At 43.5% G+C, this 18,754-nt stretch overlaps 1 protein-coding gene across 3 annotated transcripts in view; it reads right to left on the reverse strand.

Moving 5' to 3' along the window:
• FSD1L (fibronectin type III and SPRY domain containing 1 like) overlaps positions 1 to 2,626 on the reverse strand; it is a 32,740-nt gene extending 30,114 nt beyond the window's left edge. For all 3 annotated transcript variants that reach the window (XM_033174046.1, XM_033174045.1, XM_033174044.1), the window contains exon 1: positions 2,461 to 2,626. In XM_033174046.1, the coding sequence (XP_033029937.1) occupies positions 2,461 to 2,475 (15 nt within the window). In that variant the 5' untranslated portion in view covers positions 2,476 to 2,626. The remainder of the gene's footprint in view (positions 1 to 2,460) is intronic.
• Positions 2,627 to 18,754: the final 16,128 nt, after the last annotated feature.

The raw sequence follows: 18,754 nt of genomic DNA on the forward strand, positions 1-18,754 counted from the left end.
TTAATGTTAGTTCACTCTGTATGCTTTTACCTGAAGCTGTATCTGCTGCTATTCTGATATAACTATTTGTTGTTTTAATGTTTCATGTATTGAATTTTTACTGTTCATGTATTGAATTTTTACTGTTTCTAAGGTCTGCTTTGTATTTTAAAGTGTGCTATGATTTCCTTTTACCCTAAAAAGTAAACTAAAATTCTATTCAATGAAGAGACAGCCAGCTGTTTAGAGTACACATGTCCTACTTGGGATTCACTTACCCCAAATAAGAATGTTATCCTCATTATATGCTGTAATGTTTGAGAAGATTTATCTGTAATGAGGTTACAGCCAATTTTCAGTGCAAACCCAACATTATAGGTTTAAGTTTACAGTACTTTACTTGTTAACCCAGAGATTTCAAGTCACACATCCAAATATGAATGTTTTGGTTACACAGCCTCAGTACAGCTACAGCCTGCATTTTTTGCCAATGGTTTAAATGAAATGCAAGGTGAATGGCCCTTACTGTAGGACAGAACATATGAGTGGAATGCTTGGGAAATTAGAGAAAGTCCTATTTAATATTAAAAAGTGTTTAACAAGTACTTTAAGGCAGGGGTTGTCAATGCCGGCCCCTGCAAATATTTTGGAATACAACTAATCAGTCTCAGTCAACACATCTGATGATCAGGAATGATGGTAGTTGTAGTTCAACAACATCTAGAGGACAACACATTGGCTTCTTCTGCTTTAAGGTCAAAAATTAATTCATGTGAGAAGTGAAACTGGAACCAGTACTTCCTATCTTGTGGCTCATTTTCTTACCCAGTATATAAAATAATAGGTCAAATTACGGTTCAATCCTATGCATGCCAACTTAGAATTCTGTTCTACTGAGTTTACTTCCAGGTAGTGAGTACAGGATTGCAGCCATATGTGAAATATTTGTATGCTGCTTTAAAAAAAAAACAAATTAAACTGACAAATAGTGACTGATTAGTCCCTCATTTCCTCCTCCAGAACCTTCACATTGTCACCAACTACCCAAAAGGTTGTATTAAAAAACTGAACCTCAGAGGATTACTTAAATCACATGGAAGTATTACAAAAGTACTTATGTGCTGCTCCATGAAACTGGGGAAGATACCAAGAATAAAATGATATTCCACTAAAATAATTAAGTCATGTTAGCTAATAAGCAGTTCCATTTAAATCGTCCATGCATGTCAGTAAACTCAATGTGGAGTAAGTAAAAAAAATGACACTGTTGATAAATGTTTTATGATTCATATGTACTGACACAGATGCATATTTTGGGAATCCTAATCCAACTTTATTTGAATACTTTTTGCAAGTTATAATGTGTAATTATTTTCTCCCTGTTTAATGGAAGAAAAACTTTGCATCACTCTTTTCAATTTTTTAAGAGGGAAAAATAGAATTGACAGGCAGGAGGAGATTGGCAGCCTAACACAGAAACCTTACTGTGTTCAAGTGCACACAGACTTGATAGTGCAAGTGTGTTTACTCAAGAGTAAATTCAGCACGGCCTACTATGTAGTCAATGGATTTAGGATTGGGTCTAGCACCGGAATCCTATCCATCCTTATTAACTAGCACACTGAACATAACGGTAGCAAAAACACAAAAAACAGTTGACATCATGCCTTTATTGGGATCAACTGAAAAGCCACAAAAACGCTGAGCAAGCTGTTGTAATCACCGGAACTCTTTGTTAAGCCAAAAAAAAAAAAAAGACAAAGAAGTGCGGGAGAGAGAGAGAAGGTACTGCTGTGCAGAGAAATTTGCAAGGTTCAAAACAAACAGTCAGCTTTTAAAAGAGGTGGTCTCCGCATTTCAGGTCAAGGAGGATAAAATAGGGTCCCCCGAAAGGCGTGGGAAAGCCGCAGAAGAAAGCGGGTAGGGGGGAAAAAAGAGGGCTAATAAGACAGAGGCAACCCGGCAACGACACGCCACTCATTCACACCCTCCCCTTTCCCTGCATGCACAATTCGCCCGCCTCGGACACCATCCACGGGGCTCGCTTAGCCTGCAAGGTGCAACAACAAGAATGCTTGCGGCTTGTATTGCTGGGGCGTGAGCGCGCGTATATGCTCGCGGGTCCCGCAGACATTAACAACCATTGCAATTTCATTCTTTTGCAAGCCCCCCCGCGGCTGCCGTGTCCCCACGAGCATTTTGCGCGAGTTAGGGGTTCTACGTAAAGACAAAAACGGGGGGGGCGGGGAGGGGGAGAATGGTCTCCACCACACCACGCGTCTGAGAGACTCCTCCGTGGGGTTGGGCAGGAGTCTCTCAGACGCATTTCAGGTCAAGGAGGATAAAATAGGGCCCCCTGCCTTTCCCCTCCTCGTGAGGGGGAAAAGGTATCTCTTCCCCTCACAAACCAGAGCGGTGGGAAGAGCTCCTGCACAAGACGACGACGACGCCCACCATGACCAGCCCTTCAAAGCCGCTCACCTTTTGCGCCTCCATGGTGCGGACGAGCAGGCGCTACTCCCAGGGGGTGGGGTGTGTGGGGGGAAGCAGCGAGAGGACGAAGGCCGACCCGCCTCCCTGCGCCCTGACGGTGAATGCTTCACGGCGGGAGAGGCGCGCAGGCTACTAATAGCGGCAGCCGCGCGACCCGAGCAGCCCGAGGAGGGCGGGCGTCAGAGCGCGCCACGCCCAGAACGACGGCGACGGCGACGCCTTGCCCTCGCCCTCGCATGCGCAGTGGCGAGTGACGCCGGGAAGGGAAGGAGGGAGGGTGGGGCGCGCTGTGGAGTGCGCATGCGCGGGTGTGTGCTGTGCTTTTTTTTTCTGCTGCTTTGGTCTCCCTTCTCTATACCTGATAGGCAGACGGCAAAGGTCCGGCACCTGCCCTACCTGTCTGGTTATGAGAGAAGCGTTCTGTGCATGGAAAGAGAAGGCGGCTCTTGCTGCTGCTGCCGCTGCCCCCTTGCAGAACGGGACTGTTCCAAAGCCAACGAGTAAATATTTAGAGCAGTGGTTCCCAATGGGTGTAGCCCACACAGTGCCGGATTTACGTATAAGCTAAACAAGCTATACCTTAGGGCCCTACTCTCTTGAGGGCCCCCAAAAATTTAAATGGAAAAAAAATCTGGACGTACATTTCCAAAATATAAGATAAAAAACAAATAAAATAAAACCTACATACAGTGGCAAATGGCTTTACCTATTAGGTCCATAAATTACCACATAGCATATATTCAACACAAAAAACAACAACAATTTGCTGTTGACAAAGAAAGGACAGCTGGACATATAATGGCCCCCATTACCTTCAGTAGCTTGGGGACTCATCAAACCTAAATCCGGCCCAGAGCCCAACTACTGTGTCTGGCATCATTCACATAACAGATCCTACCATAGAGATACCAACATTTTCAAAAGTAGAGGGTCCATGGCTTGACTTGGGGGGGGGGGTGTTCCCATACACAACAGGGGGGTTCTACAGTACTGAGCTAATTGGGAACGGCTGTTTTAGAGTTTGGGGTGAATACAGAAAAGTCCCCAGCCCCATTGTTTTAATTACTATTATTATTGTTATTATTATTTTATATTTATATACAGCTCTTCGTCACATCTCAGGGTGGTTCACGAGATAGAAATACAAGGTAAAAGCACAAATAGTTAAAATGAAAACAGTAAAACAATAGCACCCCCCCCCCCCCCACACACACACTTTAAAGGCAGAGGAATATTAAATCAGCCAAAGGCCTGGTTGAAGAGGAACGTTTTTGCCTGGCCCCTAAAAGTGTATAATGAAGAGGCGAACCTTCCTGGAGAGAGCATTCCACAAACGGAGCCACTGCAGAAAAGGCTTGTTCTTGAAAGATTGCATATTACTACTACTACTACTGCTACTACTATTAGGTTTGTATTCCACTGCTCATCTGTAGGTCACAGGGTGGTTTGCAACATAAAAATACAAAATGAAAAATGCATAATACATAATAAAGCCAAAGCAAACCAATAACCAACCGCCTCCCACAGGCATATTTCAAAGGTCATAGAATGCTAATCAGCCAAATGTCTGGTTGAAGAGAAACACTTTCACCAGCCATGAAGGTACCAGGCGAGCCACCTTGGGGAGAGCATTCCACCAGTGTCATATTTTGTTATCATCATCATTAAATCCTTGCACGTTGTGAACACTCGTCGTCCAGCCAGCAAGGCACTCTTGGGGGCTGCTTTCCCCTTTAAACCTGTTGTGATAAGACGCAGTGGGCTGATGTTGCAGAAATACAAGCACAACGCCCTCTTGGGCGTGTGGAATAAAGCACACCTTGGTGTTCTGGCCATTTAAGGGGGACAGGGAGGGGTGGGAGGATGCTGTGACGGAAGCTTGTAACGGCAAGCTTGTTCAAGGCATTTTCTATGCTCCTTAATCATTGGCATTTCTAAGTTGTGGGTATCAAGATAAACAATAGATTCAACAGAACTAAGATTCCTCCTAGAGGCCCTAGTCAAGGACAGTCTGAAAAGACCGATGGAAAGAGGAAGTTTGAAACACAGCTGAAGAGCATTTAATAGTGGCAGCCTAGTCTTCTACAAGGAAGAAAGTGCATCTGAAAAAAAACATTGCCAAAGAACAGGCTTCTGCAAAAAAAGAAAAAAAAGAAAAAAAAATGGCAGCTAGCTTTTCAGACTGAAAATTGGGGGGGGGGGTGTCAAGAAGCCTAACTGAAGATTATTATTGAAGGGAATGCTGCCAATAAGGCATCATATAAAAGTGAAAATGGAGGAGAAACTATGCAAAATCCACATGGGCTACTCTTCATTTTCTTCCACAGCTGCAGTTGAGAATGACAAGATGCTTCTAGATGTTTTGTGGAATTGCTGTTCTTTGTTCACACAAAACTTTCACAGCATCTACACATCACAGCATCTACACATCAGTGGCACAAAAATGCCAGTGTATTTTTGCATATTTGATTCAGATATCTTTTAATGGAAAAGCAGATTTTTTAAAAAAACAACAACAACAGCTGTCACCCATTTGAATATCTGGACAACCCATTTGCTATCAGAGACACAGAAATCCAGGATAATACTGAATGTGAGTCCTACTATTCAGCAAAATTAGAGAAGCAGAGAAGTCTACTTCACTGCTCTTGGAAACTAGAGACTGTGGTGACGACAGAGCTGATGAAACAGAAAATATGGATTGTGGCACAGTTGTGCTCCCTCACCGAGCCTGTCACTTAAGGATTTCCCAGTGCCTTGTCCTCCATTCCCTACAGGTGCAAGAGTCGCCTCTAATTCCCAATGCATATGTTGAGGAAAAGCTGCTGTCTGGCACCTCGACAGCCCACCTCCTCCTTGCCATTGCCACCTGGCTTCCTTCGTCTTCTTGCCCCTGGCCATTTTCCTGGCTGTGTAGCATTCATTCTATTGGCTGGACAGAGACACTTGTCTATCGGAACCCACCTGGGTCAAAGGCTCCTAAAACAAGTTATGGGCCAACATCCTTTTCTCTGGACCCCCTCCATCTACAACCGCTGCCAGAAGCTGCCAATGCCAGAGGTGACTGTTGAGAGTTAGTTTTGCTGTGTCATCTTGCATAGGCCAAGATGCTGGTATTTAGTTTTATTTCAATTTTGATTTGCCTAGTGCTGTTCCTCCATATTTCCCTGTCCTGACATTTCTCCAATGAAAAATAGGGATGTCCTATTCCATATTTTTATTTTTATAATTATTATACCCCAACCGCACCCATCTGATTGGGTTGCCCCAGCCTAGGGCTACCATACGTCCTGATTATCCCGAATATGACCAGGATTTCAACAACTTTCAGGATGTCCTGGTTTTTTCTTTTTGAAATATGGCAACCCTACCCCAGCCAGGCTTCCAACATCTATAAAAACATAACAAAACATTAAACATTTTAAAACTTCCCTATACAGGGCTGCCGTCAGATGTCTTCTGAAGGTTGTATGGTTACTTATCTCCTTGGCTTGGGGTTGCATAACTCTATACCCACCAACATTTCTCCGATGAAAATAGGGACATCCTAAGGGATGACTTCTGTAAATCCAGGACTGTCCCTGGAAAACAGGGACACTTGGGGGGGTCTGGAATTGAATGTCTAGGCGGTTCTAGTTTCTGGACACACTTCGAGGCCTGCTGTTTACCCATGTTGCTCAGACCCACTGGGATACAGGACTGGTTGTTACAAGTGCCTGGGAGAGCAGGAAGTGAGACAGGCTCAAGTTTCCAAGCAGGGGACTTGGAATTTCACCAGCTGTTTCCCTACTCCAAAGGAGACCAGTGTGAGTCAATTGAAATCCGGTGCCCCATGCTCTAGGGGTGGTGGCAAGCAAAGAGAAGGAGAAATAAAGGGCAGTGCCATCTGCTACTTGGACAAGAATATCAGTGTTACCACTTCCACGAGAAAAGATGGAGGACATGAGACACCAAATGCAGTTTCACAGCTGTAAAAGTCAACTTACCTACTATTACAGACCATAATCAGCCTAGCAATGTAGAGAGAGAATTTTTGAATCCGTTGCCAACCACCAGAAACAACATCTTTATTTTCAGGGCTCTCAAAGCTTATTAAATGAAAACAGCAGAGTAGAAAGTGTGACTTTAAAAACAGTTCAGGTTACTTTTCCTGAAAGCAACATTTCTTGTGATTTCTGTTCTAACGGATATTTCTGTGTGAAGGATATCTCCTCCTCAGATTTTATTTGCCCAGTTTTAAGTTGCTCTTATGACAACAAGGAGCTCTGCTTGTTTTTTATCGTGTTTTCTGTATGCTGTGTTTCGCCTGTACCTCCTGCATACTGTCCTGGTAGCTACGTAAATGAAGAGGAGTTTAAGAATATTAAAAAAAAAAAAACCAAAACCGTAATTGTCCTACAGCGTGCTTTCAAAATACATCCCTGTCAGTTGCACTGTATGAAACGGCAGTCTGCACACCATTGCATGATGCCTTTGTGTTTGTGCACATCCGCTTAACATGGGTGTGCTCTGGAGAGAGGATAATCCAGTCCCTCCACTTAGAAATTTAACTTCTAGGATATACTGAGAGGCAGCTGAGCCCTGATGAATGACAACTTGAGCAACTCACACTAATAAGGTTTTAATGAGGTATCCCTAAAAGGCAGAAACAAAGGAGGAGGATTTACCAAGGATCAGGAAAGAAGGTCTGTCCTCAGCATATGGGGACAACATATGCAGCATGCGAACTGGCGTGGTGAGCACTTCATGGCGCCATTAATGTTCATGCCTGTTTATTTAAGGCAAAATAAGCATCAGCTGATGGCCCAAATGATTATTTCTTTTTCGAAACTGCAGGAGATAAAAAAAAATACCTTCCCAAGTTCTGCAGAATGGCAATATCTTCTGCTAAAACATCTGTCCATCTGATACGGCCACGAGGACCTCAGTGCCTCTGAATCTATTGGCGGGGCCTAGCTGCCTGGGCTGCCAGTTCTGAGCCTGGACTATATTTATAGAGAACACTTTTGGATAAGGCTAAATTTGACCTCGGTTGTTGAGGGTGGAGGGGATCGTTGAGCTGCAATGCCCACAACATGGAAGAAAATGGAAGGCCATTTATGCCTTCAAAGTGTGGTTGACTTCTTTGGACATGAGGTTTCCTTAATGTAGCCAAAAAACACTTTTAGAGCACACGAACCCCATATTGGCTGTTTCAATAACATATTTCAGGTGTGGACAATAGTTGGCACTGTGGCACATCCCAGTGGATTTACTTATGAAGAAATATTAGCGGAATTATGCTGCATGGCCTAAGGCCTAAACCACTCTCTTCCAAAGTTTTCCGCTCCCAGCACCCTTTAAACACCTCATACCGCTCGACACCTCCATTAAACTCTATGACTTGAACAGTTAAGCAGAAGCTTCCCAACATGTGTCTCTAAGCAGAAGGTTTTTTCTGCTTTCTGTGCCAGAAATATGTACCAGTAGAAGCATGCAGACAGTTACAGTGGCATATATTTATAACACTGGGAGCAAATACAAAAATAAAATTGGCGTTCTGTATGAATTTCTACATGCAGGTCTAAATATAAAATTAATTCCTGTTGATCTCAGCGTGTTTAGGATTGCAGCCTCAACTCCCAATCTGAAAAAGAAGAAGTATAATGAACAAATGTGCCAGCACATGCACACTGCCCTCTGCTGTTTGGACTATTCATTGGGCTCTGTGCTTATTTCAGTGGGGATTGCTTGCTAATAAAGGTTCGCAGCCAGGGCTAGCCCACCCACGAGGCAAGGTGAGGTAGCTGCCTCAGGTGGCAGAATGAACAGGGGCAGCAGATCTGGCCTCCAAGGAATGCATTGCTCGCTTCCACAGTGGCAGTGACGGCTGTGGCGAGCTCCTTGCAGGTTGGATCTGCTGCCTCCTCAGCAGTCTCCCAGTCCCACCCTTGTTCCTGGTGTAGATCTTCACTCACCCCTTCTTCCCTGGCCAGGGGTGGTTCCGTTTACAGTGGACACACCATTTTGTGGTTCGCCTCAGGTGCCAAAATGTATTGGGCTGGCCCTGTCCACGGCACTACAACTAATTCTTCCTGTCAGCCTTTTCTCTGCAACAGAAATATTAAAACAACCAATGACACCCAACGCTAGTTTAAAATGTGTTGGGGAGGGATTGTTGAGTTGCTCTTGTGTTTTTTTGTGTTTTTTTAAATGTATTTTGTGTTATTATATTGCAATTTTATGTTGTGAACCGCCCTGAGACCTGCAGGTATAGGGCGGTATGCAGATTTTAACAACAACAACAACAACTCCTCTATAAAGGTAGGTCAGTATTTAAGATTACAATATTGAGAGACTGTGTAACTTGCTTAGAACACGCTAAATGAATGCTAATTTTATGCATTGCCCTTTTCCTGTATGGACAAAGTCCTTCAGGCACATTAGGAGATAAGTAACTATGCAACCTTTAGAAGACATCTGAAGGCATTCCTGTACTGGGAAGTTTTTTTTAATGTTTAATGTCATGTTATGTTTTTATATATGTTGGAAGCTGTTCAGAGTGGCTGGGGCAACCCAGTCAGATTATTAATTAATTAATTAATTAAATTTGTATACTATCCTATTCCTGCAGGTCTCAGGGCAGGTCAAAATATGAGATCACAATATACACAAAATACATAATCAAAATAAAACAAAAACAACCTAATAACCCCCCCAAAAAAACAACAACCCCACAAGGGCATTGGATGTCAATCAGCCCAAGACCTGGTTAAAGAGGAATGTTTTTGCCTAGTGCCTAAATGTGTGGAGTATTTATTATTATTATTATTATTATTATTATTATTATTATTATTATTATTATTAAAGACTCCCTATTTTCATCAGAGAAACGTTGGAGGGTATGCATTATTTCAGTGATCTTCCCAACAATCCTATAAGGGACACATGTATGTATGTATGTATGTATGTACAGTATGTGTGCCCACACATGAACAGCCACAGCTGCCAGGGTTGATATCAGGGGGGGAAAATTAGTATTCTAGCAATGATGAAACGTCTGTGATATGAATGATTTGTAGGACTTTGGTTTCCATACAAGCCCAAACACTAGTGGGTGTGGAGTAAGACTGAGCAGAGGAACTGTGGCTTACGTGTGCTGTTAATATAAAACAAGCTTGTTAAAATTAGCCATAAGTGCATCTCTCCATGCCTCTTAATCTTCCGGGGGGGGGGGGGGTGGAGCATGAAGGATCTTCACATACATCATGGATGCCCAAATGCTAATATTCCTGTAGGGCCAATCTTGCTATTTGTGGCTTCCTTTAGTAAATAAACAGTCCACAGCTGATGCTGCAGTACCAGGCTCTGGAAAAAAATGTTTCAACCAATTAGAACACAGGATTTCCTAAAGCTATTATGCAACAAGGATTATCCGCTGTCCTGTTAACAGGCTGAAGCCACACTAATCTTATTCTTGCCCTGCAGGCCAGCTCCTCAACCTCTTGAAAAATGGAGAAGCTAAATATATATATTTGAGCTGTGCATATAAAGAGCTGTTGAGCCAGGATACAATCCAAACTAAGCAAAATAGGAGACAGGATGCTTGTTTAGAGTTCCCCAAAGCTTCTCATCAGGCTATAAAACTTAAAGAAGACATATAAAGCATTGAAAGTTCTTTATTTTCAGAATCTCATTTTTCTATCTTTCTCTTTTCACCCTTTTCTACTCTTTTTTTATTTATTTCTCTCCCCCCCCCCGACCTTTTGTGTTTTTATTGTATCTAGATAAAAGTCTTGGTTTGGTAAAAAAAAGGGGGGGGAGATATTAAACTTTGTATTTTTCTCTATAAACCTTAATAAAAAAATTTTTTTTAAGGCTATAATACTTAAAGCAGAAGTTTGTAAAGCTTGAAAAAGCTTTAGCACTAAAAAATAAAAAATGAATAAAAAGCTTTAGCACTCTATTGTCATATTTAACAACACAGGGGTACCTCAATATACAAACTTAATCCGTTCTGGAAGTCTGTTCTTAAACCGAAACCGTTCTTAAACCGAGGTGTGTTTTCCCTAATGAGGCCTCCCACCGCCAGTGCCCTTCCACCGTTCGGCTTCCATTCTTAGACCAAGGTAAAGTTCGCAAACCGGGACACTACTGCCGGTTTTGCGGAGTTCGTAAACCGAATAGTTCGTTAAAAGGGCTGTTCTTAAATTGAGGTACTGTATAGGGAAGTTTTTTAATGTTTGATGTCTTTTAATGTTTGATGTGTTTTAATTTGTTAGAAGCCGCCCAGAGTGGCTGGGGTAAACCAGTTAAATGGGTGGCACATATAAATATATTTATTATTATTATTATTATTATTATTATTATTATTATTATTATTATGGACCCTGGATGGTTAAGTCCAGTTGAATTCAACTATGGGGTGCAGTGCTTATCTCTGCTTTCAGGCCAAAGGAACCAGGGTTTGTCCACAGACAGCTTTCCGGGTCATGTGGCCAGCATGACTAAACCGCTTCTGTGCAACGGAACACCGTGACAGAAGCCAGAGCACATGGAAGCGCCGTTGACCTTCCCGCCGCAGCGGTAACAATTTATCTACTTGCGCTGGTGTGCTTTTGAACTGCTAGGTTGGCAGGAACTGGGACAGAGCAACAAGAGCTCACCCCATCGCAGGGATTCGAACTGCTCACCTTCCGATCAGCAAGCCCAAGAGGCTCAGTGGTTTAGACCACAGTGCATCTTCAAGGAATCCTAGCCACATTTAGTAGACCAACTAATATATAGAAATATTAATATTACTCCCTTAACACCTGCCACAAAACCTCCAAATCTTGCTGATTATTCTAAGAAGTAGTTTAGGACACTGGCCAGACTCACTGGGCCTCACCATAGTCCTGTGTAAGTCCTATACATACTAACCTGTGAGGAAGCCCTATTGATTTCAGATCTTGCAAGTCAACCTGCATAAGACTGTGCTGCCTGACTACTGTATCCTATCTAGAACACATTCATCCATCATCTCTCCAACCGCACATAGTAGGTAATGGTTATGGGTAAAATCACCTTTTTAATACAGATGGGCAGACTTGAAGCTCGCAGAATCTACTGTATTTCCCCCCCTAGAACTTCAAGATCAAGTTGCTGTGGACAAAACATGTTATCTATCAGCATGCCCTGCCCCTTATTTTGGGGTCTGCCTCAGCTACCATTATGTCTTGGGTTGCTAGTTGGTGTGTCTTCATTGTGCGCTTTGCCACTGCTGCGATTACATGATTGTGGAGCAGGTTCAACTGTTATAGGTCCCTGGCAATTTATGAGACTTGAACTACCGCTTAACATTTCAAGCAGCACTGTAGCGAAAACCCTTAGGGGGAAATGCAGGCTGTCTTAAGAAATTTGTCACAGGGGAAGTTACTTCTACTTGGGCAGCTGTAGCTCTTGTACAATGCCTTCCAGCCTTTGCCGATGTACTGAGATGTTCGTTCCTCTGATGTTGTCGTTATCCTAAACCTAGAGCTCAGGTGATAAATGAAAACCGGGGTAACCTTTTCGGCAACTAATGTTTACCTTTTAAAAAAAAAAAAAGTCCCATTGAGTACAATGAGAGTGTGAGGTAAAATTGTGCTTACCAACAAAATCCTTTATATGTCTTCTCAGAAGTGACTCTCAGTGAGTTTAGTCGGACTTATGTCTAGGTAAGTGTGCACAGCATTGTAGCCTAAATCTGACATGTGTAGGATTTAACTTTGGTCGGCTAGTGCTTCAAATAATAATGTTATTGTTTGTACCCTGCGCATCTGACAGGGTTGCCCCAGCCACTCTGGGCAAATAAATAACATAGGATAGTCAGGAGAATTTAGAGTTTCTCAGACAGTAAAATGTTTTATAAGACAATGGTGGGAATTTGATGGCTCCATTAAATGTCAAACAGATTGCACAATTTATTTCAGGTTTAAACTCCTTTTTAACCTCCCACTCCACCAGGGGTGCCAACTTGAATAAAATATTTGGGGGACAGCAGGTAAGCCCCCCTTCATAATTGATCACATTATTTATTATTGTTGTTGTTGTTGTTAATACCCCGCCCATCTGGCTGAGTTTCCCCAGCCACTCCGGGCGGCTCCCAATTGTGTGTTAAAAACAATACAGCATTGCCAGTAAATATTAAAAACTTCCCCAAACAGGGCTGCCTTCAGGTGTCTTTTAAAAAATAGGATAGCTGCTTATTTCCTTGAGCTCTGATGGAAGGGTGTTCCACAAGGCGGGCACCACTACCGAGAAGGCCCTCTGCCTGGTTCCCTGTAACCTCACTTCTCGCAATAAGGGAACCGCCAGAAGACATGACTTAGTGCATGCACACCATTTGAATGACAGTGCTAATCAACTTTGGGGGGGCAAAGACCCCTCAGCCTCTAGGAGTTGGCTTCTATGCACCAATAAATCAATTAAAAACCATAAAACTAGTGCGGAGCTCAGATCGTTGCTTCCTCTGTCGACGCCATCTTAGTTTTTCAAGTCCAACATGAATGGGATTCACAGGAACAGTATATTGACTCCAACAGAGGAGGCGGAGCATAGCTACTGTGGCTGGTTGCCCCCAATAGCCATATCCCTCCATGGATTTGCCATCCAAGTTGGGGGCCTCCTCCCCAACAGCTTGTGTGTTTGGGGAGGGTATTATAGATTCAGCATTTGATATTGCAGAGTTTATGGTGTCCTTTCTGGACTCTCCAGTGGATTCTTCATCCAAGATGCGCTAGGTGCCAATTATTTTTCGTTTGTTTGGATGCCAGGTTAGAACATGGTTGTTTGCCTAGGCTTTTGGAAACGACTGGGATTTTGTGTGGCTGGGATTTTTACAGAGATGGTAGTTTTAAGCAACTTTATAATTTTATCTGTTCAAATGTTTAGCATTATGCACTTGTCCGTTTACGTACGTTTTATTGTACCCTGCCCTCAGATCATGTTGGGCTATGAATATTTAAAATAAAATTATCAGACAATAAGACAAATACCCAGCAGAGGGTGCTATGAGATTACAGCTTTAATCTTGGTAGGTAGTTCTTTGCTCATTTTGGGTTTTCCAGGAATTGTGAACTTAAAAAAATGTAGTAACCAGAGGTGGCCAACGTGGCATGTTGTCCCAGATGTTGTCAGGCTACATTTTCCACCATCCCTCACTATTGGCCATACTAGCAAGGACTGATGAGAACTGCAGCACCCCAGATATGTCTAGTGAAATGGATCTCCTCATTTCTAGCTCTCTGTTGATGTCTCATGGTGGCCTGAGCATTAGGAATATATAAAAGGTTTCTCTAAAACCTAAACTGATGGTCTGTCTTGTTAACCATCTGATTGCTTCCTTGAACAAAATCTCACTGGGTGAACTAGGATACTTGAATACCTGAAGGCAGCTCTGTTTAGGGAAGTTTTTAATCTGTGATATTTTAATGTATTTTAATATTTGTTGGAAGCCGCCCAGAGTGGCTGGGGAGACCCAGCCAGATGGGTGGGGGTACAAATAATAAATTATTATTATTATTATTATTATTACTTCATCTCATTTAGAATGCTCAGACTCAGGTGGATGTACAAGGGGAAAAGTCTCAGCACTTTTACTCCCGCGAGTAACAGGGCCAGGAAGCAGAATGGAGGCAGACAGTTTACTTTGTTCAGAAGGATCTCTGCTGCAGCCTGCAGGGGGCAAGCGCTGACTTCAGTGCCACTGCAGCAGTTGTAGCCTTGATGATGTTGATTTAAGCATCCATAGACCATGCAGTCTTCTGATAAACTAACAGACCTGGTCAAGGACTGTGAAAGAGGCCAGGTCATGTCCCCGCACAGCTATTGCAAGGAGGATGATGAATTCTCTCCTGATCTTGTGTCAGGCCAGTCACTGAGCAGGATCTTATCTGCTCTGGATACTTCCAGCTCCCATAGGGTCCTTGATGGTCTGGCTAGGGCTCAGATCAGGCACTTGGGCAACTGTCAGTGGGAAACAAATATTGACAGTTAACCCTTTCTAAAACGGGAGTAGACCGGAATTGGGTCAATGACTCGTAGGAATTGTAGTGTACAAAAAACAACAACTGCTGAGTCTGCCAATGTCCTACCAGATGATACAAGCCCAGCACACTGTCCGCTGCATTACTCTGGATTACTGACGTTCATAAAAGCTTGTGCCAGAATTAACATTTTTGTTTTTATGGGTTTTGATAAACACATGACGGACGTACGGAAGTTGCAGTTTTCAGCAATTTATATTATAATTTTTTATATAAAAATAAGAAGTCTAAGTGCTTCCAAGACAAGGACCTTGATACTGCAAATATGAGTCAGTCAGTACACAGTGTTTTGTACGTGCAATGTTTATGACAGTCTGGGCATTTTCTGGGGGTGCAATCCAATGTTGCACTAAAGTGATAGTCACATCAGGGCAAGCATTTCTGCTTGCCAGATGGATCAACCTCTCTCCTCCCAGTATGCCGTTTGGAAGCTGTAATGAGAATTATAAGGTTAAGATATAAAATAAATATTCATAAATGTACCAGGCAAACACATACATAAATCTATAAACCACATGGCTGAAACAGTACAGGAAAACAGTCCTAAAGCCATTTTGACTCTTTCAGTGACCTCAAATATTCCTCTGCAGTTTGGATGGAAATGGGAAAAGCCTCTCCATTGTCTGTGTGCTCACAAATCCTGCCATTTGGGTATGAATAGGGTGAGCTATGGAAGTGAGAGGTGGACCATAAAGAAGGCTGATTAGTGAAGAATTGATGCTTTTGAATTATGGTGCTGGAGGAGACTCTTGAGAGTCCCATGGACTGCAAGAAGATCAAACCTATCCATTCTTAAGGAAATCAGCCCTGAGTGCTCACTGGAAGGACAGATCCTGAAGCTGAGGCTCCAATACTTTGGCCACCTCATGAGAAGAGAAAACTCCCTGGAAGGGAGGAGGAATCCAGAACAATGGTGTGCAATCCCTTATATAGACTTTTGAAATTGCCACCCTGTAGCTCAAGGCCACCAGAGCATGCCAGGCACTCCTGTCTTCCACTGCCTCCCGCAGTTTGGTCAGACTTATGTTGGTAGCAAGAACACTGTCCAGTGTCCAACCATCTCATCCTCTGTTGTCCCCTTCTCATTGTGCCCTCCACCTTTCCCAGCACCAGGGTCTTTTCCACCTTTTGTGATGATAAATACTTAATTCCTGAGTTCAGGTCACAAAAGGATGGCCAGGCTGTTCAGGTAAACCCATTAACAGGTTTTCTGCCAGACAGGATTTTGCTGTAGACTGGCCCTTCTGTGATGTATTGGGGTGTGGCCTTGAGCTACAGGGTGGCAATTTCAAAAGTCTATATAAGGGATTGCACACCATTGTTCCGGGTTCCTCCTCCCTCCTGCGTTGGGTGTGTGTGCGTGAGGACCCTGTTGCAACAGTTTAATAAAGATCAGGCTTACTAGCTGCTTTGCTTCCCAATATTCTCTGGTTGGCCTCTGTTACAAATATTTTCTCCTACCAATAGAGAACCTACATAAGGACTCTATACAGCTCTTTGGTACCCCATAAGTGAAAAGGAACAGTTTTTTTCTTGTAACAGTAGCCTTATCCTCCATGAGTTTGCCTAATTTCACAGCTGTCCAAACTGGTGGCTGTCACTACAAGCTGTGGGGGCAAATGCCATCGGCTGCGCAACTGTGTGACAAGTACCTCCTCTAGGTTTCTCTTCATGGAAATGTCCTGTCCAGGGACCATAGACAGTGTTGCATGAAGACCTAGAGCAGGCATAGGCAAACTCAGCCCTCCAGATGTTTTGAGACTACAATTCCCATCATCCCTGACCACTGGTCCTCTAAGCTAAGGATGATGGGAGTTGTAGTCCCAAAACATCTGGAGGGCTGAGTTTGCCTATGCCTGACCTAGAGTTACCCAGAGTCCTTGGGTTGTAGTGGACTGTAACGCTAAAAGGGGGGTTGTTGGACAGAACCAAAAGAACTTGGCCTCCTTTGATTCGGCCCTCCAGATGTTTTGGGACTACAACTCCCATCATCCCTGACCACTGGTCCAGTTAGCTAGGGATGATGGGAGTTGTAGTCCCAAAACATGTGGAGGGCCAAGTTTGCCTATGCCTGGTGAAAAGGATGGATAGGATTTTTCTCTTTATGTCCAGCTAATGCATTTCGCTTTGCCTGTGGTCAGGCAGCCAAGGGCAGGCAAAGTTTGGCTTTGTGTTTGCAACCTGACAAAGCATGTCTAGAATCCCGACACTTCAATGCTCAATTCTCAGTGTGTTGCTAACTGGCTATTTTACAACTTAATTTGCAAGGGCTCATTGCCTCATTCACACTTGCGGTTTATCCCTACTGATCTGCCATTCAGTCTTAGCTGGAGTGTGAACACAGCTGCTCAGGCAATTGACACTTAATGCCACATGCATGCGAGATCCAGCAGCTTTTCTCTCCAGATTAATTAACCTGAAATAACTTGAGAGACCCATTACATATTGGCATGGACCAAACAGGTGAACTGTCTAGGCAGCTCCTTAGCTTGTCTTTAAGGTACAAAGCCATGCAAACTTAACTAGGAGCAAGCCCTGTTCAACCCAGTGGGACTTATTTCTGAGTAGGCAAGCATAGGATTAGGCTGTTAAATGCCATTTTAGGAGACTTTGATCTTTCATATTATTTTTCTCAGCTGAATTCTGCCTTTCCTCCAAAGGGCTCCAGCTGGTGTGCAGGGTGTTATTCCATTTCATCCTAATGATCTTATGAGGTGTGCTAAGGTGAAAAACAGGGACACGGGTGGCGCTGTGGTCTAAACCACTGAGCCTAGGGGTTGCTGATCAGGTCGGCGGTTCGAATCCCTGTGAGCTCCCGGTGCTCGGTCCCTGCTCCTGCCCACCTAGCAGTTTGAAAGCACGTCAAAGTGCAAGTAGATAAACAGGTACCGCTCTGGCAGGAAGGTAAACAGCGTTTCCATGTCCTGCTCTGGTTTTGCCTGTAAGCTGTCTGCGGACAAACGCCGGCTCCCTCGGCCAGTTAAACGAGATGAGCGCCACAACCCCAGAGTCGTTCACGACTGAACCTAACCGTCAGGGGTACCTTTACCTTTAAGGTGAAAAACAAGGACTAGTTCTTTATCTCTCTCCTTCCATCTACAAGCTGTGGTAATGTGGTGAGAAATCATGAGTGAGAAGGGCCTTTTCTGTAGTGGCACCCTCCCCGTGGAACACCTTCCCTTCAGAGGTCAAGGAAATAAACAACTATCTGACTTCTAGAAGACATCTGAAGGCAGCCCTGTATCGGGAAGTTTTTAATGTTTGATGTTTTAGTATGTTCTGATATATGCTGTGAGTCACCCAGAGTGGCTGGGGAAACCCAGGCAGATGGGTGGGGTATAAACAATGTATTATTAATTAATTAATTAATTAATTAATTAATTAATTATTACCCTTTCACCTCACACACAGTGGTCCCAATGCAAATTGTGCCCCTTTTCATATTTGGGGCTGGGAAAGAGCCCAGACTTACAGGCTGTTAGAAGACTCGAAGCAGCAGAGCTGGAATTGGATGAATTGTTATTTGGAAAGGCAGCATTTACATACTTTAAAATAAATAGATTTGGTACTGCCAGTGTGGTGTAGTGGTTAAGAGTGGTAGACTCGCAATCTGGAGAACCGGGTTCGCGTCTCCGCTCCTCCACATGCAGCTGCTGGGTGACCTTGGGCTAGTCACACTTCTTTGAAGTCTCTCAGCCCCACTCACCTCACAGGGTGTTTGTTGTGGGAGAGGAAGGGAAAGGAGAATGTTAGCCGCTTTTAGACTCCTTCGGGTAGTGATAAAGCGGGATATCAAATCCAAACTCTTCTTCTTCTTCTTCTTCTTCTTCTTCTTCTTCTTCTTCTTCTTCTTCTTCTTCTTCTTCTTCTATATTGTCCACAACTAGAAGCAGAGAGATAGGAAGTTGTTCTGGGACTGGGTCTGCATACAAAGCATGTATCTAAGCCTGCATATTTAAAACACATGACTTTTCCAAAGGAATCCTGGGAATTGTGCCCTTTGAGGGGTAAACTACAGTTCCCATGATTATTGGGGAGAGGTGGGGGAAAACACTACTTTGCAATTTGGCCCTGGGTAACCCACAAATTGTTTCGCACAAGTACACAGCCAGTGGCGCCGTCGGAGTGAGGCTTTTTGAGAAGATGTGTTTGGGTCACATCTTCACTCAATGCATCAGGGCTGACCAACAACATCTTGTAAAGAAGTGGAGAGGCCCTTGTAAGACCATTAAGTC

This window comes from Lacerta agilis, chromosome 16 (assembly GCF_009819535.1).
Source record: "Lacerta agilis isolate rLacAgi1 chromosome 16, rLacAgi1.pri, whole genome shotgun sequence".
Lineage (NCBI taxonomy): Eukaryota > Metazoa > Chordata > Lepidosauria > Squamata > Lacertidae > Lacerta > Lacerta agilis.